The sequence below is a fragment of the Theobroma cacao genome, chromosome 1 (genome assembly GCF_000208745.1).
Source record: "Theobroma cacao cultivar B97-61/B2 chromosome 1, Criollo_cocoa_genome_V2, whole genome shotgun sequence".
NCBI classification, from domain to species: domain Eukaryota; kingdom Viridiplantae; phylum Streptophyta; class Magnoliopsida; order Malvales; family Malvaceae; genus Theobroma; species Theobroma cacao.
In genome coordinates, this window is record NC_030850.1 from 14,907,450 (window position 1) to 14,935,391 (window position 27,942).

At 35.0% G+C, this 27,942-nt stretch overlaps 2 protein-coding genes across 2 annotated transcripts; one reads left to right on the forward strand and one right to left on the reverse strand.

Moving 5' to 3' along the window:
• Window positions 7,134–8,022, forward strand: LOC18612614. The gene is made up of 2 exons (XM_007049499.2): window positions 7,134–7,194; window positions 7,302–8,022. The coding sequence occupies exons 1-2, from the start codon at window positions 7,187–7,189 to the stop codon at window positions 7,858–7,860; spliced, it is 567 nt and encodes a 188-aa protein (XP_007049561.2). The 5' UTR covers window positions 7,134–7,186; the 3' UTR covers window positions 7,861–8,022.
• LOC18612616 (protein FAR1-RELATED SEQUENCE 1) lies at window positions 14,272–17,293 on the reverse strand. Its single transcript, XM_007049501.2, has 3 exons — window positions 17,078–17,293; window positions 16,509–16,963; window positions 14,272–14,682 (listed from the first exon to the last, which is right to left on the reverse strand). Coding segments are annotated over exons 1-3 (657 nt in total). The 5' UTR covers window positions 17,079–17,293; the 3' UTR covers window positions 14,272–14,481.

The window sequence follows — 27,942 nt, forward strand, 5'->3', positions numbered from 1 at the left end:
AAGAGCGTACCATAAATCTGTTCATGGTGACAATGGAATCAATGATATGCCAGGTCGAATTCATTTTCTGGTTCATAGCATGAATTAATATAGATATTTATTTTGCTTTTTTGTCTCACACCAAATAAATTTATGTGTGTTGTGTATAAACAATTAAGTAGTAGCCATGCCTTCTTATAATAGTGTCTATACGAACAGCACACACATGGGAAATTGTTGGCGTGGCACGTATCAACATATCGAAATGAACGTTAGGCGTGTAACAAGTCAATTTGTCTTTATGACATGTTATAACAATAAACCAGGATGCATGGCTTATTGTAACAACATCAATATCTTTAATCGTTTCATTCCTTATAATTCAGACCATTTCTTTTGTTGTTATAACAAAGCAAATGTAGACATTACCCTCTTTGTCAATATTCAATTCACATTACAATTTGCAACACAATGGCATAAACAGAAGTAAACAAAACATTGACTCTTTAGATAATTAACTTTATTGAAGTAGGTTTTTCTTAACCATTACAAAAAATATAGTTGTTTCTATAGCGCAGAAACAAGCATCACAATAAAGGAGGTTATCAAATGGATTTGGTTTAAGTTCCCTAACATCATCAAGATTTGAACACAAACTAGCAAGATAATTGTAGCTCAATGCTGCCTTAAGGACAGATTCTCTTAGACCTTTCAAAGTCACACAAACCCACATCAACCTCAACATCTTCTCTGCTTTACTTCTGAAACTTGAGTAAGTATGATCGAGAAAAGACAGAATTTCAACCCTTTTATTTAACGTTCACCCCCAGAACAAATCAAGATAATATCATACACATAATTAGCTTCAACATTACCTTTACCCACTACTTCCTTGAGGTAACTTAACCCAGACTTGACTTTACTTTTGCTAAAATAATTAAGCATCCCTTTCTTGTATAATGTAGCTACATTCCTAGCATTTTTGCATATTCTTAGAAACATTTTCTCACTGTTAGACCATGGGACAGGGCTCATTTTCTCGATTAAAATATTCTCAAATACTTGATTATTCTTTAATGCTTTAAGAAAAGCCTTGCAAGTTAGTGCCGCATTGGCAAAATCACCAACTAAATTGGATGCCACATGCATTAGAATATCTGCCAACACCTTACTTAGGAGAGATTGAATATTGCTGTAAATTTTCTTCATTGTGGTCAATGCAGAAAAAATTAATAAGAGAAAAAGAAACCTTAGAAGAAAGTAATGAAAAAATGTTGGTTCAACCTTTCAACTTCTTATATGAACTTACTTCAACCTATCAACTTCTCAATGTGACCCTTGTCAAGGATAGGGATGTTTTGGAGTATAAATTTAAAGTTATGTCTCTTGAATTGCACATAGGCATCTTTTCGAATATGAAGTGTTTCACATGTCTTTGAAAAATATATGAAGCGTTACACTACATTTATTGCAATTATACCTATATTATATGTTCCTATAGCCAAAGAAAATAAACAATGAAATGATCAAATAAAGGAACCAAATAAGTCAACAAGCCACACAAAAAATATATAATTGAAGCAACATATAAATTATCAGTCCAAGATTACTTTTCATGGGGTTTAGAATGTCTCCCATTTCATTGTACCCTTGCTCTACATGAATTTTGTTTCGCTACAAAACTTATTGTCAATTCATTATTTGTGTGTACTCTTTGTGTATCATATTCTTAATTTCAACATTTACAGCAATCAACAAATGACCAATGCTTCCCTATTGACACAAAATCGATATAGAATGGCGTGTAATAATGATGTATAATAACACATGACGAGTAACAACCCTTTTTGTTGACATGGCATTTTGCAACCTTTCTTACATGTTCGCATGGCATGTATCAAATGAACTTAAGTTGCAACAAGACATATTATAGACATGGTGTGCTAGAACATATTATATATAGATGTTGTTTAGCAACAATTGCCTCTCAAGGCCTGACGTGTAACAACTGCTGTTAAAATATTGAAACTTGCTTAGGTAGCCAATTTCAGAGGACCAATACCTAACTCTATCTTCCATATTGCCCTTTGTTTCATTTACCTTATAAGTAAAAGGATTATTAGTTGCACTAATAAATTATAATAACAAGCAGTTGAAATATGAAGTCAGTCTATTAGTAGATAACAAACAACATATATGAATGTAACAAACTGCACGGCATATCATCCGTTCGTACTTACACAGTTTCAACAGTTCCACCCAGAACTACTCTCCATGTAAGAAAAGTACTAGACATGACTCATGCATTTAGGTAAGCTGACCCACTTTCTTCATTTACAAGACACTTTACGTTCTCAAACATTGTCCCTCATCTTGGACAGGTGTTATGCGTGTGATTGGGTTGTTTACAAGTTGAACAAACTTTCCTTCATTGCTGTCGTGGAGGCATTAACTAACTTGGAGATGGTGCTGAATTTGTGGATGGAACTGCAAACGACAATGGCCAATTTTGTCTATTATACCTCGTACCTCTTGTATTGTGAACATCTTCGTGGTTGACTACTTTCCACGGTTTATGCAATCCTTATCCTCCTAGGTCTTTTCACTTGACCTCATCAAGGTGGTAGCAAAACAACTATTTTTTTTTTTTTACATCAAGGGGAGCTTCCCAATCATTAGGATGCCTAACTGAGAGAATGGACCCAGCATAACCCTCTACCAAATAGGTAGTCTTGTAATAGTTCACCCAAAAATCAACGACCTCACATTTACACTTACTACTAATCCAATGAACTCATGGTTGAAGCACAATGTCAAAGTTAAGTTAATTAAAATCAAATAAAAAACAAGGATATTCACACCATATTGTTGCAATGGTGACTGCATAGTAGTAAATTTATCTAAAACTCACAACATGAACATGTCTTCATGGACAGGTTCACAACTTTGTCCATCCTACTGTCATTAACTTCGAATTCCACTCAATTGATAGGTTTAACTACAAAGTGATGTGCATCATTGAACCATTAGCTCAACTACCTCGCAACCTAAGGGCTGAGGGGCATGCTTACATTGACAGCCTCCTTGTATCGATCATGGAACCAATGCTGAAACATGTATCTAATGAACTTGAATAGAAAAGTGATTGGCATTTGTCTTGCATGATTCAAGCACAAGTTAACACATTTCGTAATGTTGGATGTCATGAGTTGGTATTGCCTTACCAGTGATTGTGCATGAGCCCATTTCTCAAGGCCTATTCTTATAGGGTTAGAGTGGGCTCTTGCGTACATTTGCTTTAGCTGGTTCATAAGTTTGTTAAAATCAGAAACCTTGTAGCTGTCTCAAGTAAGGGTGAAAATAACTGAAACGTCATCGCTCTTGAACTTGTTTTTGAAGGTTTTTTTCAAGTGGTAACTGTATAGACCATGGTATGCGTTTGGGTATGCATTTTGAATTACTTTATTGATGCCAAAATGCTGATCAGAAATGAACATTGTGCTATTAAGATAACCAATCACATGACGCAAGTTGCTAAGAACCAAGTCCACTAGTCTTTGTCCTCAATGTGGCCTATGCCAAATGTAACTGGATATATGCACTTGTTCGCTTCTTTGCAGATAGCCATAAACAGTACACCCTTGAACCTGCCTTTCAAATGCGTGGCATCAATAGCAACTACTGGATGCATTACATCCCTGAACCCTAGATACAAGCCTCGTATAACTAGAAATAATATTTGATTTGTTAAGCCTCACCAGTAGCCACTGTTGTGACAGTACTAGGATTTTCAAGTTCCAACATATGGAAATACAAGGGAAAACGTTGGAATGACTCCTCCAAGGGACTAAAAACAAGCATTTTTGTATACTTTTTCACTTACTAAACCTTACTATGAAAGCATATCAATCCCCAGTGAACCCTCTCCTCACCACTTATGTCCTTAAGTCTCAATGCTACTCCATTAGCCTGAAGTTTATGTGACGTAAGTTTACCAATTATCTTCGCACTCGAAATTTGGAAGTATCCTTACAAACCATTGACAGTACACATGTGTAGCTTTTGGAAAGTTTGAACTTGCCAATAATCTCCTTCAGGTAACTTGATTGCACGCACATTGAAATTGTATGCCTTGTCTTTACAAGCAACCTCAAACAAGCCTGACATGACCTTTTAACTCTTATCTCAAACTACTCTTTTAGTGTCAACATGTTCAAAGCTCGTTTTAATTCTACCTTTGATGAAAACATTTTCCTCGGCATAAGCGACCATCAGTTGATGTGGACTCCTCTATGGTCACTATTTGTAACGAGAACAATTTTGCACTTGGAATATGCCACGTATGAGATGCCCTTGCAGTTCTTTTTTTCTGGTAATTGTCATCGGTCAATGTCTGAAGTGAACTAATCCTGTTCTCATTAACAATGAGGTAATATTTATAGGGTCATTGCACTAAACATCTCCTAAATTTACAACCCTACCATGTTCAATTTTGCCTTTAACATGATTGCAATTCAACAAGTAGCTATCGTCAACCTAGTCATCCTCTAAATTGTCATCATGCTAGCCATTTGCCTCGCCATTAGAATCATTATCAAAGTTATCTTCACTGGCAGGGAACCAGCTATCTTCACCCTGATTTGATGCACCATTGTCCTAGAGTGTCGCCATGTCATCTTCATGCGTCATAATGTCATCCTCAAGCATCGCAGTGTCATTTAAAAATAGCATTAGACCTTTTATAGTTTCACCATAACGTTGCATTGATTAGATAGAAGCAAGTAATTGGTTCGATGCACATGCTGATCAGAATTGTGCAGCCAACTGTTGTGAGAATGTTGTGTCTACCAAGCTACACAAACTTAAGTGCATACGTTGATTACCATTGTTGTGGGTTAGAGACTGAATTCTATAGTATTTGTGAAGGAATGTAAATCTAATTTTGATTGAAGTGATTACCATGTTGTACAGCTTTTTCAAGTGGCATAATATTTGTGTGGTGTTCCTTAACAATGTACATTGTCCAAACATTCCTCTGCTCCAACAGAATTAACGTAACATCCTCATCGTCTTTAATAACTAGTCGTGATAGCTCTTCGGTTATACTAATCAATGCATGTAACTCGATTTCTTTATTTTGTGAGATTACGCCGACAACATTTTCAACTAGCTTCATCAGGCCCCCAAATGACAAATCACTCCTAACCCTTCGCATTCGTGACTCACCACCCTTGTAAATGCCATTGAGCTAATGACCATCGTGTTTTATCACAAATCACACAATTAGCACACCGCTATAATTTAAAAAAAAATTAATGTCAAAATCCATTTATACATTACGTTGCTACATGCCATGTACTAAAATTTTGCTACATGCCTTATTGAAAACATGTTCTTCTTATACGTCATGTTCAAAAAATTTTTGTAGGTTTGATATTCATACTACCATTTACCACCCCACAAATTTTTATTTTTATCTCATGATGGAATCCAAGTCAACTGGGCTTTCCTTTTAATATTATGATATGCTTATTCTTCCTTATACTAGTTTTTCATCATCGTACAAGACATGGTAATCAGTAGGATTGATTTTTCCCACCATAACAAAAAACGACTATTTTCTTTTCTTTTTTTTTCTCTTTTCACAACCACTAATTATCAAGTATTATATGATGAAAGCAAGTTCACTTCAGATAGCTTGCAAGTGCTCATAGACAAGTTATGTTATCCGTAATAGGTATACATCGTTATCTATATTATCCTAAATTGAAAAAAATAAATCAATTTATCAACAACCCTACACATGTCAGGTTTTAAAATATTGCTACACATCATATTGAAAAAATGTTGTTATACGCCATGTTCAAAAAAATAAATTTTTACATGCCATTTTCAACCATTGTCCTACACATGTTCACTACACGCCATGTGCACAAATATGACGTTACACGCCATGCCATGTTCACTATATGTTTTACATGCCATGTGCAATAGAGCTGTTACATGCAGGCACGACGTGTAACAACTTTAGGTAGTATTCTAATTCACAAACAAAGTTTAAGAAATGAATGGAGTCAGTTTTTCATCAACTTTATCGTTTTGTCAAGAGCATTAAACCCAATAATATACTTTGATGTCATTTCTGCTATTAGATATGTATATAGATGACGATATAGCAAGATAGCGAGAAATAAATCAAAGCACAATGCCGATGGTGCTCAAATTAGAGAGACTTGGATGGCAATAGAAAGTTGAGAGATATGAAAGAGTTGGGATAGCTCAGAGACCTGATAAATTTGAGATATTTGAGAGAGATAAGGGACCTCAAAGAGTTGAGATAACTAATAGAGAATTTAATTTCTCTGTATGGCAAAAAGAGGAAATCGCGAGATTAATTTCTCTAAAATGTCTTCAAGGGCAATTTGTCAACTATGATAAAAATTAGGTAAAAACAATTAACTTTATATTGATGACTATTTCTGAAATGGGCTTACCAGTTGAATTGTTTTCCACAATTTTCTCTTTTTTATTTGGTGCAATATGAGCTTGCACTTGATTAAAATGTAAAAAAGTGGCATGCATTCAAATATAATTATTATTCCACATATGTTTTATGTGTTAATGTGTTATCACAAAGGTTAATCGTTAAATTTTTACTTGTTAAAAAATATTATTATTTTACTTTTTTCTTTAAACATATGTTTTGCTTTAGTTTTTGGCTAGATGCAAAAGATAAGAATAAAGTATAGGGAAAAGAATACTCAACTTAAACATATGTAATAAAGTAAAATTCAAGAAGGATTATATCATAAGCGTGAAATAAATAGCATCTTAATCTTATTGTAGTGACTTTTTGTTGAAACAATGAGATAATCGAGATGCTCAATTTTCATATTTGTAAATTTATATATGTAGAATCTTCTAACAAATATGTATAATGCTTGAATGACAATGATTCTGTAACTTTTCTAAAAGTGGTAGCTGGCGGTTCCTTTCCCTTCCGACTTTTCCCTTTAATATGTCTTTAACTTCTCTGGTTTATCATAGAATAAAAACAGCTATCCAACCTGAAGCTCCCTTTTTGCTTTTAGCACAGTAACTTGGGCAGTATTTTGCCTAAAATGCAAGGCATGAAATCTATAAAGAGTGAGACCCTTGCCTTGGGCAAACAAGGAGCAAATCAGTCTAAAGAAGAAGTATTTCAGCAATGTCGAGGTTGGCTTCTCAGTCTCATCCATATACGCGTTCTTTTTTCTTGTTAAGTCTATGCATTCTATGAATGATTTATTTTTCTCTCTTCCCATTTTTAATCACTTTTACAGTCAAGGCGATCCAGAAACAGGCGCAGACAAGTCCAAAGAACCAATAAACAATGTGAAAGAAATTCACCAGAAAGCGTTAGACGACCTTGTAAATGTAAACTCGCTCTTCACACTAGCCGTCTTCGTGGGCTTATCCCTCGCACGTCAAGGAGAGCATAGCCTGGAGAACCGCACCGAGTGTGACGCTGGTCCGGAACATGCGAAGCGGCTCGTGGTAAACGAAGTGGCGTCGTTTGCTTGCTTCCTCTTATCCAGCCTGGTAGCCAAGGCCCTGAAAATCCATGTCACTATCTGGGAAAAAGAAGACTTCAAGCGTCGCCGTAACCAGATTGTTAGGGGAAGCCTGTTGTCGCTATCGGTGTGGGCTTCGGTTTTCGGGTGCATATTTCTAACCATTTCGATGGTTGATGTGATCCAAATTAAGGTGGGGAAGCTCGCCTGTGGGAGTGTTTATGCATGGAGGGCTACGGGAGCTCTGATTGCCATTGTGCTTCTTGCTCTATCTATTTACGTGCCCTTTATGATGAATGCAATATTTACTTCCGTCAAGTTTGTTTAAGTTTAAGAAACAAGCAATACCTGCCGAAGATGAATATATATGTTGTAAGTGTAGCAGCAGTAGTACTAGTACGGACTACGTACAAACTATACGTGCTAATTAATTAATAAATTTGTATGCTTACTGATAATAAAGAGGCATTAGAAGGAAGCCTTGACTCTACCTACTCTCCCTATTGTATACTAGATTTTTCTTACTTTTTGTATTTTCAAATATACTTGAATAGAAAACACACAAACATATACTATAATTCCAAAAGCTTCTTTTAATAAATAACCTATTCACGTTATTCTATTGGAATAAAAAAATGTAAACAACATTTCAAGAAAATATAAAAATATCAAAAAATATAGTCACTATTATATAATATATATATATACATATCAAACAAAAAATTAGATAAGACGACAAAATAACCTCAAATATCCAATTCTAACTCCAAAATGAAATTTAAAGAAAAATATAGAAATAAATATCAGTGGATTAGAACTTCTATCATTTTCCACCACAAAGAATTTATTTATCAAGTGAACGAGATCAAAAGTCAATAAATAATCATAAAACCAGTATAACCATTAAAAAAATTATTCGTAATCTAAAGATTACAAATATTTGAAATTATTTTATTGTCATTTATTGTCAATATAGAAGGGCAAAATCTAATCACATTGAAAAAACTACATTATTTTATCAAATCTCTACACAAATCTCATACAAAAGTGATTTAATTATTTTCAAATCATTGTTTGAAAGAATATGAAAGGATTGAAATTAGTAAGATAATATCTTATGACTTTGTTATCCTTTCAATAAAAACATTTCATTGTTATTTAGTGTCAATATAGAAGTGCAAAACCTAATTACATTGAAAAATGACTATATTGTTTTATCAAACCCTATTTACAAATTTCAAATAAAAGTGATTTAACTGTTTTCTTTTTAAAAAAATTATTTTTAAATCATTAATTAATAAAATATGAAAGGATTAAAATCAATATGACAATATATATGGATAATGATGGTGTGGTTAAAATGGGGAAGGGATCGGAGACATCGAATCCTTTGGTTGACATTGTTGGGAAGGATAATAGGTGTACGAGAAATGGGTATAAAATTGAAAAGGAAGGGTCGACGAAAATCTTGGAAGTGCTTTACGGAACAAGGAGAGCAGGCTTGAGGATCGAGAAAGTTTGGTTCCAGATGAAGAGAAGCCCACATGAATTTAGTTATCTTGAAGGAGGTTGAGGCCACGTGGGAGGTGAGCAAGAAGCTAGCTCTCGATTTCTAGGAGCAAAAGGAGTCACTAGTTAGAGTCTTCACCATTGTGGGCTTGGAAAGAAGGAATGAAGAGACAGGGCGGGTAGGAGGACTTCGTATTGCTCAGATTTAGGAGTAAGTATTCTTGGAGTGATGTTACTAATTTGGAACATTAAAGGGTTGGGAAGGGGTGAGAAGAGAAGGGCGACAAGAAGAATGATCAATGAGACCAAACCAAGCATAGAATTTTTACTAAATTGAAGAAATTCAATTGTAGTTTGTATGAAAATGTATTGGGTAGGGATACAATAAAAGGTCATTTTATGAGGTTGAAGGAAGGTCATGTGGTTTAATTAGTATTTGGTAGGAAGACTTTTTTGAATTGAAAGAGCATGTCGAAAATAAAAACTATATTCTATTTTTTAGGAAGGTTAAGAAAATCAATAGGAAGTGTGGATTTAGAAATATTTATACACACAATGATGAAGGTAAAAAGAAGCTACTTTGGGAATATTTGATGCTAGTGATTAAAGGGTTTAATGCTTGTGTGACATGGTGATTCTTTAGACCACTCACCGTGCAGCCCTAAACTAACCTTTACTTTGGTCTTCAAGTTTAAATTAGCTTAAGTATGCCTACCAACATCAGTCAAGGCCACAAATGTCCTCGAAGCAACACAAATGCATATGAATGCAAGCTCAACACACACACAACAATAAGCTCAAGGCACACAACACACAGCAATAAGCTTTAGGCGCACAAGCACACACAGTAGCAGAATATTGAAAGAAAGTGTCAAGAGAGATTGAGGGCAAAACAATAGTTCACTAATCAATCAGTCAGTCATGTACAAATGTGTTTGAGAGGGTATTCATAAGCAAAGGACCCCCAGACGCCTAAATCCACTGTGCACGTTTAAAAAAAGGGCCAAGGGTTGGCTCTTTTTGACTTATGAGCGAGAATTTTCCCCGCTAGGCAATCCTCTCGGTTGGGAACACTATGGAGCATTGTGTTGTCTCGTGCGCTGGCACGCCCACACGGTACTAGCTCATGAAACTAGCATGCCTGCAAGTGGGCCTACAGACTAACTTGATGTTGCAAGCAGTTTGACCCAATGGTGTGGGGTTTGGCTAGGGGCCTGCTGCCCTGGGCGTTTAGGCTGTCTGGCTTGCTACTTGCTTGAGTGCCTAGCTTATCTGCTTAGGCAAGCAACCCTAGGGCTCGCAAGTGACCTTTTCACCCCACTCATGGCTTGTTTCCTGATGGTCTGGCACCTCAGATGGCCTTTCCTCGGCCTTTCGATCACGCGTCATGAGACACTTGGTGGTGTTTAGGGGGGACTTTAACATATTGAGAAATTGAAGGGAGATGGAAGTATGGAGATCTGCTTCTCAATTTGATGAGTTCATCAATGAATTACAGTAGGCTGATCTCCTATTAGGAAAAACAATTTTACGTGGAGTTATAACATAGAAATGCTACTTGAAAGATTTCTTATTGAAGCAAACTTATTGAGGTATTACAATAATTTATTACAAAACTGCTTGCGAAGGTCCATTTTTTATCACAACCAGATGCTATTGGGGGCCAAATGAGGTAAATTAAGGCGTAAAATGGTTCAAGTTTTTCAACTATTGAGTTGAAGAGAATAATTTCCATGAGGTAGTATGGGCAAATAAAGAACAAGGGGCCGAAGAGGCTTGATGTGTGGCAAGGTCTTAAAGAACTAAAGCCATTCATGAAGAAATGGCAGATAATGAATTTTGAGGACATGCAAGAGAGAATATCAAGCTTACAAGAGGAGATGCAGGAGTTAATTGTTGGAAGGCAAGTGTTAGAAGGGGGAATTACAAATAGGTGAAAAATAATAAGGTAAAGGGTAGAATTATGTGCACTTTGTCGAGTAGAAGAAATGGAATGGCAAAAGAAATACTGAGTGAATGGGGTACTTAAAAGGGATAGGAATATAAAGTTCTTTCATGCAAAGGAAGAAGATTTACTTATATTGAGAAAGTCAAAGCTCTTGACAAAATAGTTAATGATTTGATGTCTTAAGAGTGAAGTGGCCAAGCGTTTTAAGAACATGTATAATCATAATGCGGTGGTTGAGTTGCAAGATTTGAGTTACAGCTTCAAAAAACTAAAAGAGGGGTCGGTATCCTTTTTGGAGAAACCGTTCACTTAAAAGAGGTTTGGGAGCCTATTAACAGATGCAAAATAAAGCACTTGAATTGGGTGGGTATAATCTGAATTTTTTTCAAAAGCCAGTGGTTAGTGAAAAGGGTGAGATGATGGAGTTTATGGGTGATTTTTGTAGTAATTGTACGTTGAAGGAAAATGTTAATGCCTCTTTCATAACAATTTTTTGCTATCGCTCTTTTATAACCTTTATTTCAAAGATTACCAACCCCACAAATTCAAGTGAAAATAGGCTAATTAGTTTGGTGGGAAACTTTTACAAAATCACTACTAAACTTTTGACAAATTGATTAAGACAAGTTATTAGGGAGGTAATTGATAATAACATGTTCATTTTAATTAAAAAGAGGTAGCTTATTGATTGTGCTTTTATTGTGAATGAAATGATTGACTTCTTGATAAAGGAGTGTATCGGTGAGTTGTTGCTCAAAGTGAATTTTGAGAAAGTTTATAATAGCGTTAATTAAGAATTATTGGATTTGGCTATGATAGGGTAAAGTGAAAAAGGTGATGAAAGAGTGCCTTTTGATTATGTTAGTCTCAATATTAGTGAATGGGACACCAACGAGTCAATTTAAGATGCAAAAAGGATTAAGACAAGGTTGTTCATTATCATTGTTCCTATCAACATTGCTGTTGATGCCATTAGTAGTATGATGTATAAAGTGGAGGAAGCCCATTTGTGCAAGCGTATCTCAATAGGGAAATGGAGTTAGAATCTTGCATTTACAATGTGCCAATGATATAATGATTTTTTTCAACTTGGAACTTGATAGGTTGTTAAATGTTAGGAGAATTATATTAAGGTATTTTTTGATTATTTTGAAGCTTAAAATTAATTTCCAGAAGAGTAACTTTATTGGCATTGGTGTAGACATGCAATCAATTGGGGTTAAGGTAGAGAAATTATCATGCAAGGTTGGAAATATCCTTCCTTCTAACTTGGGTCTATTTTTAGATACTAATCAACTCTTTAAAGATTTGGAAACTGGTAATAGAGCTAGACTAGTGAGGTGGAAATTATGCAAGTCATTATCCATTAGGGATTGGGGGTGACTCTATTGTGGTTGGTTATGGTGAGCTTCCCTATATTCTATACATTTTTATTTTAAATTTCTCAATGGGTGAAGGATGAGCTTGAAAAGATACAAAGGAAGTTTTTATGGTGTGGGTTGCTTGGATTATTTACAATTCGATCATTTCAAATCCAAAGTTATTCGAGTTTGACACTTAGGTTATTTGGGTTAAAATTATTTTAGGTTCAAGTTATTGGCTTTTAAAGTAAAATCAATTTATATTTAGATTGTTTCAATTAGTCATTCGAATTTAGGTCAATTCAGGTTTTTGGTCATTTTGGATTTAGGTTACTTCGGGTATAGATCTTTTTGGGTTTAAATCATTTTGAGTTTAAGTTAGAGAAATTCGAGTTGTTAATTTTTCCTAATCAAATCGGGTTAGGTCATGTTGGAATTTGGACAAATCAAAAAGTTTTACAGATTTAAATCAATTTTACTAGCTTTAATTTCAGTTGTAATTTTATAATTGAGCAAAGAAAATATAGTTTTATAGCAAGCAACTCGTGCTTTTATATAATAAAAAGATAGTAACATAAATAAAAAAGAAGGCATAATGCTCAAACAAGCTATTAAACTATTTAAAAAAAATTCAAATAAGGTTTTATTCTTTTATTGCGTTGAATCAAACTTTTATATTTTTTTTTATCAAATAAGCCCTTATAATTAATGATTGATTAATTGTCATTGGTTAAAATGTTACTTATCGTTTTATATCCACATAACACTGACATGAGGTTGATGTGAAAGATAAAAAATATCACATGGTCATTTTATCATGTTAAATTAATATATCATGTCATCATCAATTATGATATGTCAATATGTCACATCATCATTAATTATAATATGTTAGCATATCATGTCAATACTACACGATATAGAATGACAAATGACATTTTGATTAAGTCAAATATTAGTTATAAAGACTTATTTAACTCAAAATAAAAATATAAAATTTATTTGATTCAAAATAAAATTATAAAAGCTTCATTGATCGTGATAACAGTATAAAAACTTATTTGAATTTTCCTAAATAATACATTGAGATAAAAAAGTGTGAGACTTAGAAAACCCAAACCTTATAGGTTCAAAAAAGGAGTCCAGATTGAAAGTAAGAGTTTGGCATTAGGAATAATAAAAAAGAAAAAAAATGGAACAAGTGGCAGAGAAACTGTTTGAAGAAGAACGAATATTATAAATGGACACTTGCTAAGTCATGGTTATTTGACGAAGTGAAAATAAACCCTATCATCTCTGATGGATAGAAACTCCTAGTTGCTTTCGATATTGTTACTACCTACTCTCTTGCCTTCATTCCTAGTATATCTGCTTTCTACAAGTTGAATACTTGAGATTTCAGAGTGATTTAAACAATTAGTGAAACCAAATTCAATTCAACTTATAGAAAACCTTTTTTACTACAAACGCATAAATAAGGTGTATGGTGTTCTAAATTTTCAAAATTTTAATTTTAATTTTTAAAAAAAAAATTATGAACCAAAGTTTTTCCAAAAATCCTAACGTGATAAATATTAAATGAAGTTTTCTTATATTCTCACTTTACTCTTCTATAATTCATAAATCGAACAGAAATTTTTTTTTCACATTCATCTTTTTATTTGATTCAACTTTTTCTCTTAAAAATTATTTCATTTTTATCTTTTTTATTTTTAATTATTTAAAAATTATTTTATACATTTCTTTCATTTTAAAACTTATGATTTCATTTAATAAAGTTTAGTCATTCATATGAAATTTTTACATTTTATAGTACTTCTTTATTAACTTTGCCAAAATGATGTGTTAATTTCTCTTTACTCAAACAACACCTCTTACAGGATTGTCACTCCGGCCAAACAGACCCTTAGAGCTTGAACACTTAAAAGCAAACAGACCCTTGGAGCCTGAACACTAAACATCGCACTAATTTTAAACGTTCATTTTCTTACAAGAACATGATGATTCACCTCAGCCTACATGATAAATGCCCATCTTCTCACTCGAGAAAACAAAAAGGGCAAAAAGAAGCTAGATTACAAGCCACTCTTCGGGGAGCAAACAGTATGTGAAAGAAATTGTATCAGCACTATTAACTCTGCGAAAGTGCCACCCGCTTCGACTCGATTTCCCTTACACTTTGAACAATATCATCAATGTTCCTTGATAGCTGATTTGAATGCTCCTCCATTTCTCGTAATACCATATCAAGCTGCTCCTGAAATGCTGCAGAACGCTTTCGCTCCCGTTGTAACTCAGCTGTCAATTCTCGAATCTTTACATCTTTCTCATCCTAGAAAGTGCATGTGAGAGAGAAGTAAAATAAATGGCATGGTTAATTTGTCCAATAGACTATGGATCTTTAAGGATAGCAAAGGCCAAAAGAATTCCAACTTGAAAACACCTAAACCAAAAAAAGGAGATTGGCGTGACCATCTTCAGGTCTAAATTTCAAGTTGGTGGAGACATACAAGCACACAAATATTACAACTGAACCCATAATTGCTCAATCAGTAAGAAAATAGCAATCCACTCAAGCAATTCAAGTTAATCGGACTATCTACAGGTTTTGCATGCAAGACTCAGAAGCTGTTGAAGCTGAATTTTCAGCTCTTCTGTCAGCACATTGAAGAAAAATATTTATAACTGCTCTAATTTCATACACTAGATTAAAAAGCAAAAGAAATGACATCCTTAGGTCCATATGTAAAATTTTAACAGCATTCTCAGAGCTGCAAAGCATCTCTGAAATAGCCAACTCAGGTTTTAAATCCAAGTACCAACTTGTTGGCCACATGCTCCCACTTAAATCATCTAATGTATTCCCTCAAAGACATTGGACTACGCATGCAATGCAGTTATCTATGAATCGATCTTCCTGGGAATGTGAGAAAAATTCAAAAGTCTTATCAATGGCAAAGTAACACCTACAATAGATACAATTTTATGAACATAAGAAGTGGCTCCAAGTCAGAGAAACAGCTCAAAGTCAGGTAAATGAATATGGCACAGAAATCTTATCTTGTCTGTAATAACAAATTAAGGTGAGCCAGTCTCAAGCAAGTTGTTCAACAGTAAAATCTTCCCCAATGAGCTTGTTCAATAAAAAGAAACTGATAGACAGCAAGTGGTTGCAGAACTTCAAGCTCAAATTTTAAAGCTTATTTAAATTGGTGCTCTCTGATACTTTCCAGCCAAATAGCTACCATTTACGGAATATGTAGCTCTAGAAGTCCACCTTCTTCCTCCAGCATCTTAAAATCCCTAGTTCTGGAAATTGTATCAATATCTTTAGGTGAGTCCCCCACAGCTAGTTGTAATGTTGAAAATCTTCATGCTCTCTGAACTACATCTAACTTCTTAAAGCTTCAGTTAAATGGGTTTTGCACAAGTCCCTGATCAACCTACATGTTCACCTAAATTAGCTGACCCTGCAGGAGTTTTTCGCTATACCAACCTCACTTGTAAAAACAGAAATTGACCCAATTTTGAAGGCCTTTCTTGAAGGCTTAAGAACAGTGAGAATCATACTTCTTCAAACTTTCACAGATACAAGGAAAGATCATTAGTAATGTTCCAGGGCTTTGATTTAGAGTATTGCTCTTACTTAGGATATTACTTTGTCCTGACTGATACCTAGTTCTAGTTGTAAGAATTATTTGTGTTGCTACATTGCCAGTTTGAATTCTTGTAACTTGATTATCAAATATGATTTGATGTAAGTTCCTATTTTAAGGCATGGGATCATATTTCAATAGTCCTATTTTCTAAATAATTTGCCTCATTCTGTAATTAATCTTTACATACTCTTCACTGACTCTGGAATTGAGATGTAAACCCCACTTAAGTCTTTGCAGTCCTTAAACACCAAAAAAAACTCTCCTGCTCTATATCACCTAATTTTCAATTTTATTGAGTTTTGTCTACAAAAAGACTACAATACATTTACATTCACCAATACTGTTTCAATTTCACACTGTTATAAAACCAACTTACCTACAACACTTCTTACCAATTCCACCCATTATAAATTTATAATCAGTTAATTACTTACAGAATCCATTTCTTACCGAGGCAAATCATATTCTTAAAGAGAAAAGAAAAAAGAAGAAAACTTACCGGTGTTTGCGACAAGAGCATGCTTCTCCGACCACTGGTAGGAATAGGAACCAGCTGATGATTATGTTCTTTAACAAACCTCGTAACCACCCATTTACCAGTCTTTTCTTTCTTTACCACTATCATTGCTTTACACCCTTCTCTTGTAATGGCTCTAGGCTTTCTATTTTCACTTCTACGAGGCCTTAGCTTTCGAAACCCTTCTTTATTACAGACGAGTCGACGCCAAACCACTTTCCCGTCACGCATTGAACGGCGAAACGCATCCACACGCATGATGAATCCGACACGTGTGGCGTAGGCATCGTAAAACACTTTAGCTGCTTCTTCCGATTCAAATTCCATTCCGACGTACGGTTCCTCATCGGAAGTTCCTTCCGTTGTATCTAACTCTTTTCCATCTGAAATTTGGACTGTTTCATTTTCAGCTTCTTCAATGGAAGGATTTTCATCCACTGGTAAAAGAGGGAAAAGAAAGAAAGAAAGAAATTGATCAAGGCTTAATTAAAGTGCTTCATTTTTAGAATCGTATTGGATATTGAAATATAAGGAAGAGAGAAAGGACTTACTGGATTGAAGATCCAAGGTGAAATCCAGTGAAGCGCAGGGCACGGCGTAGTGAATTTTTGGGTTTAAACAGAGGCTTTGAAGTGAAAAGTACAAAAGGGAGAACGGAGTTGACGAAAGGGTCGGCTTCGATGCCTTGCGAGAGAGTTCCAAGCCGGTACACGCGAGCTACCTAAACAGATTTTGCTCTGCGCAGTTAAATTGTGCCACCCTCACACACTTCCAAAAATAAAATTTAATTGAAAAAAAACCCCTTTAAAATTCTCAAAAAAGGGAAATAAAAATAACAATTCACAAAAAAAAATAGAAAAAATAAATAAAATATGTTTTAATTGAATAAATAATTAAGTTCAGTAACTCGAAAACTACGTTCTAATTGTTCTGATTAGTTATTCTAATTGTACCGAATTAGGGATTGTAGAAAGAGAAAAAAAAATTTATTATCAACCAATTGCATACCTCCACGTGGATTTAATAACCATGTAATTAATTAGAAAATAATTAATTTATTTGTTAGACATATAGTTAAATCAATCTCCCTATTGGTAGATAATATTTATTTTTTAGACCAATCAAAAAATTAGTTATTGGTCATCCAATTTATCTCTAAATAAATCAAGATAATTACGAGATAATATTCATATTTTTTACCAATCAAAAATTAGTTGTTAGTTATCCAATTTATCTCTAAATAAATCAAGATAATTTAGAGATAATATTCATATTTTTGATCAATCAAAATTTAATTATTGGTCATTTAATTTATCTCTAATAATTGTATTAATTTAGAGATAAAAGTCAAATTGGATTATTTAATTTATCTCTAAATAAATTGAGATAATTTAGAGATAATACTTAACTTCAGCCAATCAAAAATCAAGGACTCAAAGTTTGGCCAATCAAAAGACTTTTAATGAGACATCATGATTTATCTCTAAATAAATTAAAATAATTTAGAGATAATTCAAATAGATTACATTCTCATCAAAGTCTCTCACCAAACATTATAAATAGGGGCTCCCCCTAGCCATTTTCATTCATTCAGAGGCATTTGAAGATTCAGAGGCATTCAAAGATTCGGAGGCATACGAAGATTCGGAGCATTCGAAGATTGAGAGCATTTCAGAGATCAAGAAGAATAGAAGATTTCTGAAGTGAAGATCAAGATATCAAGCGAAGTTCGTGATCAAGATATTGTGTTCGTGATCAAGATTAAGTCGTGAAGACCCTTGAAGCGAAGATCAAGTGTTCGTGATCAAGACTAAGTCGTAAAGACCCTTGATGCGAAGATCAAGCAAGTTCGTGATCAAGACTAAGTCGTGAAGATCCTTGAAGCTAAGATCAAGTATTCGTGATCAAGACTAAGTCGTGAAGACCCTTGATGTAAAGATCAAGCACGTTCGTGATCAAGACTAAGTCGTGAAGACCCTTGACGCGAAGATCAAGACTAAGTCGTGAAGACCCTTGACGTAAAGATCAAGCACATTCATGATCAAGACTAAGTCCAAGTTTATGACTCTTGAAGACAAATTCAAGAAATTAATCAAAGGAATTTCCAAAGATCATCACTCACTTCATCAAATATTTGTATTTGTCTCATAATTTTCAAGTCAAAAAATCTCAACGAGAAATTTGTGTGTACAAATTTTTGGCACACCCAGTGAGACTATCTCTGCCTCTCATCTTCTTTCTTCAAGCAAATCTTCAAATATCTCCAAGTTGAAATGGCTCCTAAGAAGAATCTCGCCAACAAACCTACTATCAAGCCTGCTAGAGCGAATCCTGCAGTCTTTCCAACCTCATCATCAAGCACATATGTTCCAACACATCCATATGGTACTCAAAGAAAGACAGAAGCTCTTACTAAATTGTATGAGCAAACTCTCCCAGTCCTTAACCAAAATCCTTTGTATGATACTTCTTCCTCAAGTTCCAAAGAAGTCCCTACTATGCAACTTGCCTCCTCTAAAGGATCAAGTACCAATCAACTCAAGGAATATGATGGCTACTCAAGCAGTAGCTATGTTTCATCATCCCCTCACCAAAGTTTTTCGTCAAAAGTCGATTCTAGAATGATGGTTATCATGACAACCGGAACAACATCTCTAGAAGAACAAGTCGCACTTCTTGCGAAGACTGTGGAATCTCTGACAACAAGCATCAGAGAAAATGATGAACAAATTACCTCAATGATGGCAAAAATCAGTAGCCTTACTAGAAAAGCACTAATGGATCTTGGTCAAAATCAACGCCAAGATAATGAGGAGAATTCCACTACAAAAGTGGAAAATAATCTCCAACAAAAATTTAATGAAGCAGTCACCACCAATTAATTGAAGGAACTCATCAAAGAAGCCATCAAGGAACAGGTGGAAAGTGTCACTCAACCTTCATACACATATGCCAAGCCAAATTCTCAAAGGATTGATCACATGAGGATGCCACCAAACTATCAGCCACAAAAGTTCCAACAATTTGACAGTAAAGGAAATCCTCGTCAACATGTTGCACACTTCATAGAAACTTGTAATAACGCCGGCACTTATGGTGATCTTATGGTGAAACAGTTTGTTCGCTCTTTAAAAGGCAATGCCTTTGATTGGTACACAGACTTGAGCCTGGGATGATTGATAATTGGGAGCAATTAGAACGTGAGTTCCTTAATCGCTTTTATAACACTCGACTTGTGGTAACATGATTGAACTCACAAGTTCGCGCCAATGGAAAGATGAGCCTGTGATTGATTATATCCATAGGTGGAGAAATCTCAGTCTTAATTGCAATGAGCGACTGTCTGAGTCCTCAGCTCTTGATATGTGCATCCAAGGGATAATTGGGGGTTACGCTATATTCTTCAAGGCATTAAGCCTAAGACTTTTGAGAAATTAGCTACTCGCACTCATGACATGGAATTAAGCATGTCAGCAGCTGGAAATCAAGGACCTCCAGTGCAAGAGCCAAAGAAAGGTAAGCAAGATGTCCTTAAAGGGGGCAAAGCTTTGGCAAATAAGGGTGAAGGAAAACAGTCTATGACTGTAAATACCAAGCTTATCAAGGTGAATGCCAATTCAAAGAAAACCTAAGAAACAAAGTTGGGTCCCTCACAAGATAAAAAGAAAGTGTCTTTGAAAGAAAGACAAGAGAAAAAGTATCCTTTCCCTGACTCAGATATCGCAGGAATGTTGGAAGAACTTCTGAAAGCTAAGCTCATCCAATTGCCAGAGATGAAGCGACTAGAAAAAGCTGATCAAGTAAATGACTCCAACTACTATAAGTACCATCGTTTAATTAGTCACCCCATTGAAAATGTTCTGTCTTAAAAGACAAAATCATGGGTTTATACCAGGATTGGAAAATTGAGTTTGAAGAAGAAACGATTACAGCAAATGTAGCATCAACAACAAGCATTCTTTCCCCACTTAATGTATAGAGCAAGATAAAGTTCAGATCCTTCGACTATATAATGTTGACTCCGAACGTAAAAGAAACATCCAATCCTCAATATAATGGGGGCAAAGCTTGTGGTTTTACAAATGAGGATCTAGATAATGAAGGATGGATCCTCGTTACTCATCGAAGAAAAGGAAAGAAAAATCTTCCCAAGAAGATGTAAGCGCCAAAAAGATCCAAAATGGTGAAACAGCCATCTAGGAAGATGATGCTGAAAGCAATGCCAATAAAAATAAGTATGGGTAAGTGTGAAAATTCGATGGTGCAAAGGCCTAGAAGACTAATCACCTTGAATGATTTTATGCCAATGCAATTCAAAAATCAAAATCCAATTCCCACATCATGTTTCCAAATTGATGAAGACGTTGGGAATGAAGAAAAAATAAAGTTCAATTCTAATTCCTCTTATGGTGCAAAAATTACATTTTCTGATGAAGACTTATTATTGGGGTCTACCCCTCATAATCGAACTCTTTTTGTTCAGGGATATAGTCGTGAACAGAAGATCAATCAAATCCAAATAGATGATGGATCTGCTGTCAACTTACTCCCACTAAAAAAATGAAAGAGATTAGGATTCCTCTTGATGAATTATCGAAGAGTCGCTTGATGATCCAAGGTTTTAATCTTGAAGGGCAAAGAGCTATAGGAAAAGTTAAACTTCAACTGTTCATTGATTATACGAAATCCAATCCATTATTTCATGTGATTGATGCTAACACAACATATAACATGTTGTTAGGGCGACTTTAGATACATCAAAATGGTGTAGTATCGTTAACACTCCATCAATGCTTCAAACATTATAGAAATTGTCAGATGAAGACAGTCATAGCAGATGCTAAGCCATTTACTACAGCAGAAGCACATTTGGCTGATGCTAAGTTCTATTTGGAATGTACTTTTGTAGAAGAGGTACAATCTAAAGGCAATCAAGGAAATGATGAAGGACAATCATCAAAGGAAAAGGGAAAGAAACCGTCTTCGTCTACGAAGGAAAATAATGATCTTATTGAAGGCTTAAAAAATTTTGACTTTGCCACTCACTAGTCTAGTAGAGTCAAAATTCGCTAAGTCTCCACTGAAGGGATTCGTAAAGCCAATAAAAGAGCTATTGGTTGAACACGATGATCTTCCCTCTCAAAGAGCTAATGGTTTCGACCCTAATGCTTATAAGCTCCTAATAAGGGCTGGCTACAAACAAGAAAAAGTTTCTAAGTTGGTACACGAGCCTAGTGAACCAACCAAAGAAACTTCACAAGATCCTTCCAAGAATCGTAGTGTTTGGCAAAAAAAGAAAAATGTTGTCAAAGCTACAAAATTAGGGTTGGGATTTACACCCTTAAAGTTAAAGATTCATAAAGAAGCTTCAAGATATATAACGACTGAAGAAGTCGACAATGAGGAAGAAACCCCGGTGGAGTCATCTAGACTTTCAGTTTTCGATCACTTGGGCACAATCACAACTCGAACTTCAGTTTTTGACCGATTAAGCATGCCTTCAAATCGAGGTTCAGTGTTTAATCGTATCAACAAATATTATACAAAATGAACTTTAAGAGATCCTATCAGTTCGAGGGTAAAAAGAAAACCTTCACAAAAGACGAATAAAAAGAGCCTCGTGACATATGGATTAAAAGATTTTCATAGCATCATACCTTCACGATTGAAAAGAAAAAGTGAATGGATTGTAACAAATGATGAAACATTAAAGGCTAGAAGGTGCACTGTGATTGTGACTAAACAAGCCTCATCTTCAGAAGAGGAAGAGCAAGAAGAAATGGAGATCTTCACATGTAATCACATGTCTATAGTAGAAAGTGATGAAAAATCTGAAAAAAAAGATATCCAAGAGGCTCCTCCATCATTAGAGGAAGGAAATCGACCTACAATTGATGAATTAAAAGAAGTTAACATAGGCACTATAGAAGATCCTCGTCTAATCTTCATAAGTGTTAGTTTAACTTCTATAGAAGAAGAATCTTATCTTGACCTTTTGATAAGGTACCGAGATGTCTTTGCATGGACTTACAAAAAAATGCCAGGGTTGGACCCTAAAGTCGTTGTGCATCATCTAGCAGTAAAGAAAGGTGTTCGACCCATTAAACAAGCTCAACGACGTCTTCACCCTAACTTGATTCCCTAAATAGAGGCTGAGGTTAATAAACTCATTGAGGCTGGCTTTATTCGAGAAGTCAAGTACCCTACTTGGATCTCAAATATTGTTCCAGTTAGAAAGAAGAATGGTCAAATTCGAGTTTGTGTGGATTTTCGAGACTTGAACAATGCTTGCCCAAAGGATGATTTTCCTCTCCCTTTGACAGAAATAATGGTGGATGCAATAACTGGCCATGAGGCTTTATCTTTTATGGATGGCTCCTCTGGTTATAATCAGATTCGCATGGATCCAAAGGACGAAGAGCTCACTGCATTTCGAACTCTTAAAGGAATATACTATTACAAAGTTATGCCTTTTGGGTTAAAGAATGCAGGCGCCACTTATCAAAGAGCAATGCAAAAGATTTTCGACGATATGCTGCACAAGAATGTTGAATGCTATGTGGATGATTTGGTGGTTAAGTCCAAAATGAGGGTTGATCATCTTGAAGATCTTCGCCAAGTATTCGAGAGACTGCGTTGATATCAATTGAGGATGAATCCCTTAAAGTGTGCCTTTGGAGTATCTTCAGGAAAATTTTTAGGATTCTTAGTGCGCCATCATGGGATTGAAATTGATCAATCAAAAATAGATGCAATCATGAAAATGCTTGAGCCAAGCAATCTCCACGAACTTAAAAGTTTGCAAGGAATATTGGCTTATATTCGACGCTTCATATCCAACTTGGCTGGTTGATGTCAACCATTTAGTCGATTGATGAAAAAGGATACACCTTTTGTTTGGGATGAGTCTTGTAGTAATGCTTTTAAAAGTATAAAGTCTTACCTACTAAGGCCTCCAGTTTTAAAGGCTCCTACTCCAGGACATCCATTGATCCTTTATATTGCGGCACAAGAACGCTCTTTAGGAGCACTTTTGGCACAACAAAATGATGAAGGAAAGGAAAATGCACTTTATTACCTTAGTAGAACTCTTAATGGCGCATAATTAAATTATTCTCCCATTGAAAAGACATGCTTGGCATTAATGTTTACCATTAAGAAATTAAGGCACCATTTGTAAGCTAATTCTATGCACTTAATTTCACGAGCAAATCCCCTCAAGTATCTTATGTCAAAATCAGTGCTAAACGGGATATTAGCAAAATGGGCTCTTTTGTTACAAGAGTTCGACATCACATATATCCCTCAAAAAGTTGTCAAGGGACAAGCACTTGCAGATTTTCTTGCAGACCATCCAATTCCAGATGATTGAAAATTTTCTAAAGATCTCTCAGATGAAGATGTTCTTTGCATTGAAATCCCTAGGCCATGGAAGCTATACTTTGATGGAACAGTTCGACAAGATGGGGCAGGTGCAAGAGTCATTTTTATCACCCTAGAAGGAGAAGTATTGCCTTATGCATTTACTCTCATCGAAAATTGTTCCAATAATGTGGCATAATACCAAGCCTTGATTATAGGTTTGGAGATGGCAGTGGATATGCAAATCACTCAACTTAAGGTGTTTGGAGATTCTAAGTTGGTTATAAACCAAGTCCTTACACTTTATGAAGTTAAAAAGCCTGAGCTCTTGCCATATGTCAACTATGTTTAAAAACTTTTGAAGTGGTTTGACAAAACTAGCATAGAACATGTGCCAAGAAAAGAAAATAGGCAAGTAGATTCTTTAGCTAATTTAGTGTCAGCAATTGCCTGACCAAATACAAGATTAAAAGTGCATCTTTGCAAGCGATGGATCATACCACCAATCACTCTAAGTGAAGAAGTCAACGTAGAGTCTAATGTCATCTCAGTCCTTGAAGTGGGAAAAGAAGATTGGCGACAGCCGTTGATTGACTATCTAGAGCATGGCAAGCTTCCTAATGATCCAAGACATAAAACAGAGATAAAACGTCGAGCTCCTCGATTTATTTATTTCAAAGGTACACTTTATTGCCGTTCCTTTGACGAAGTTTTTCTTCGTTGTTTAAGAGATGAAGAAGCATACAAGGCTTTACAAGAAACTCACTTAGGAATTTGTGGGGCGCATCAATCTTGAGCCAAGTTGCAATTCCAAATCAAAAGAATGGGGTACTTTTGGCCAACAATGGTGAAAGATAGCATGGACTATGCTAAAAGATGTCAAGCATGTCAATTTCATGCCAATTTCATTCATCAACCCCCTGAGCCACTCCACCCAACAGTTACATCATGGCCATTTGATGCTTAGGGACTCGAATTGGTTGGACCATTACCTAAGAGTTTCATAGGGAATCTCTACATACTCGTAGCCACAGACTACTTTTCAAAGTGGGCGAAAGCAGCATCTTATCGAGAAGTAAAGAAAGAAACTGTTGCTACCTTCATTAGAACAAATATCATTTATCATTATGGCATGCCACGATGCATCATAACAGATAATGGAAAACAATTCGCAATGGAGAAGTTATGTGCACAATTTAACTTCAAGCAATATAATTCTTCTATGTACCACGCACCAGCAAATGGGTTAGCAGAAGCTTTTAATAAGACTTTATCCAATATTCTCAAGAAAGTTGCTAATCGCGCAAAGAAAGATTGGCTAGAGAAAATAGGGGAAGCTTTATGGGCTTATCGTATGACATTTCGTACACCAACTCAAGTAACTCCATATTCGCTTGTTTATGGTGTGGAAGCTGTCCTCCCATTAGAGCGTCAAATTCCATCATTGAGAATTGCCATTCAAGAAGGTCTTTCAAATGAAGATAATGTTCGCCTACGCCTTGAAGAACTTGAAAAAGTGGATGAGAAAAGGTTGGAAGCACAACAACGCTTGGAATGTTATCAAGCTCAATTGTCTAAAGCTTTTAACAAGAAAGTTAAACCATGATCATTCCAAGTGGGAGACTTAGTTCTTGCAGTGCGAAGACCTATAAACACTACACATCGTATGGGTAATAAATTCCTCTCAAAGTGGGATGGACCATATGTTGTTCAAGAAGTCTACACTAATGGCGCATACAAAATTATTGATCAAGATAGAGTAAGTGTTGGCCCAATCAATGGCAGATTCTTGAAACGTTATTATGCTTGAAGGTTAAATGCTCCTTAGCAAGAGCATAAAATGAGTCAAAAAAAAAACTACTAAGTTGAAAATCCTTAACAGGACGACTTAGGCAAAAGTTAAGGCAAAAAAAAAAATATGAACTACGTTATGACTTGATCCTTCTTCGTATTAGGAGGTACGTAGGTAGCTTGGTCCCATTGCCAAGTTCAGTCTCACCAAAAAAAAAAACAACAATCTCTTGCATCAAGCATGGCTCAATTCTTTATGATGATGAAGCTACCAAGATAGAACATCAAAGAATAAATCGAACGTACTACTGAAGGATGGTTCAAGGCCAATAAATTTACGAACTTGTCCAAAGTATTCTTCAACTATGTTCTTCAACGGGGTTGAATCAACAATTTTGCTATAGGAAGAAACAACCTCTTCTTCATATATTCATTCTTGGAGACAATGAGAAATCTTTGTAATCCTTGAAGTATACCATGGTGATTATAAATTGTGTGCTATTTTAAAAAGTACCTCCCAAGGATCAACAAGTGTTATTATAAAGAACACCCTCCAAAGATAATAAATTGTGTGCTAGTATAAAGAGCACCTCCCAAGGATCAACAAGAGCACCCTCCAAGGATAATAAATTATGTGCTAGTATAAAGAGCACCTTCCAAGGATCAACAAGTGCTATTATAAATAGCACCTTCCAAGGATAATAAATTATGTGCTAGTATAAAGAGCACCTCCCAAAGATCAACAAGTGTTATTATAAAGAGCACCCTTCAAGGATAATAAATTATGTGCTAGTATAAAGAACACCTCCCAAGGATCAACAGGTGCTATGATAAAGAGCACCCTCCGAAGATAATAAATTGTGTTCCATTATGAAGAGCACCCCCCACAGATCAATAAGTGCTATTATAAAGAGCACCCTCCGAGGATAATAAATTATGTATTATTATAAAGAACACTACTTTAAATTGCTGCCAATTTCTCCGCTTCAATTTGAACTTGCTTTGATTATAGGCTGATAAATTTGAGATTTAACTGTTAAAAGAATATCAAATTATTAGTCTAAAACAACAATTTACAAAAAAAGAAAAAAAAGTTGAAGCAAAAAGAAAAAATCGCGGCAATGTGGATCTTTAGCACGGCAATTTGTGGTTGTGATGATATGCATGATTTCTTAGCTTGATTATAAGCTTTCAAGGCCACAAGATACAATGGGGATTTGCATGGCTTTTGTAACGTGGCAAGAGACAATGGAAGTTGATTTAATTCAAAATTTGTAATGTAAATTGATGGCTTAACGTGGCAAGCTAAAGCATGGTGATATCCATGGCTTTCTTGATAAGCTTGTAACGTGGCAAATGCTTGCATGATTTTCTTGCATGCCAAGTTAGCATAATTTTGGGCATGGCCATTATAACATGGCAATGGTGATTTTTTTTAGCATAATAATTTGCAATTGCTTGGCAATTTGCATGGCTTTGTAACGTGGCATAAAATCTTGGAATGCAGCAGGAATTGAATAAACAAGGTGACAAGATAGTCAGCTATCAAAATAATAATAATAATAATAAAAGATAGCCGAATTACCTTGAGATATATGCGGCGTGCCTTGAAGATTTTTGCTAGCTTACGGAATACTTGTAATTCCAATATCTTGATGTGTAGAAAATTAACAAGGGAATTCCCTTTTTATAGAGTAAAAAGACAAAGTCCTAGTTGATTAAGGAATGTAATCCTAATTGCAATATACTTCTTTAAGTAGTTTTATTGCAATATACTTCTTTCAAAATTATAGCCTTATTGCAATATACTTCTTCAAATAGTTTTATTGCAATATACATCTTCCAAGATTATAATTCTCTTACCTATGAGTAAGCATAATTCAATTAATTTGGATTGCAAGTATACCAAGACACATTAGGATTTCGAGAAATCCTAGAAATTTAAAATTTCAAGACTTGTCCACTTGTCACATTCAAAATCATGTGTGAACAAGTCTTGAGGGGCCATTTGTAGAAAGAGAAAAAAAAATTATTATCAACCAATTGCATGTCGCCACGTGGATTTAATAACCATGTAATTAATTATAAAATAATTAATTTATTGGTTAGACATATGGTTAAATCAATCCACCTATTGGTAGATAATATTTATTTTTTGGACCAATCAAAAAATTAGTTATTGGTCATCCAATTTATCTCTAAATAAATCAAGATAATTTAGAGATAATATTCATATTTTTGACCAATCAAAAATTAGTTGTTG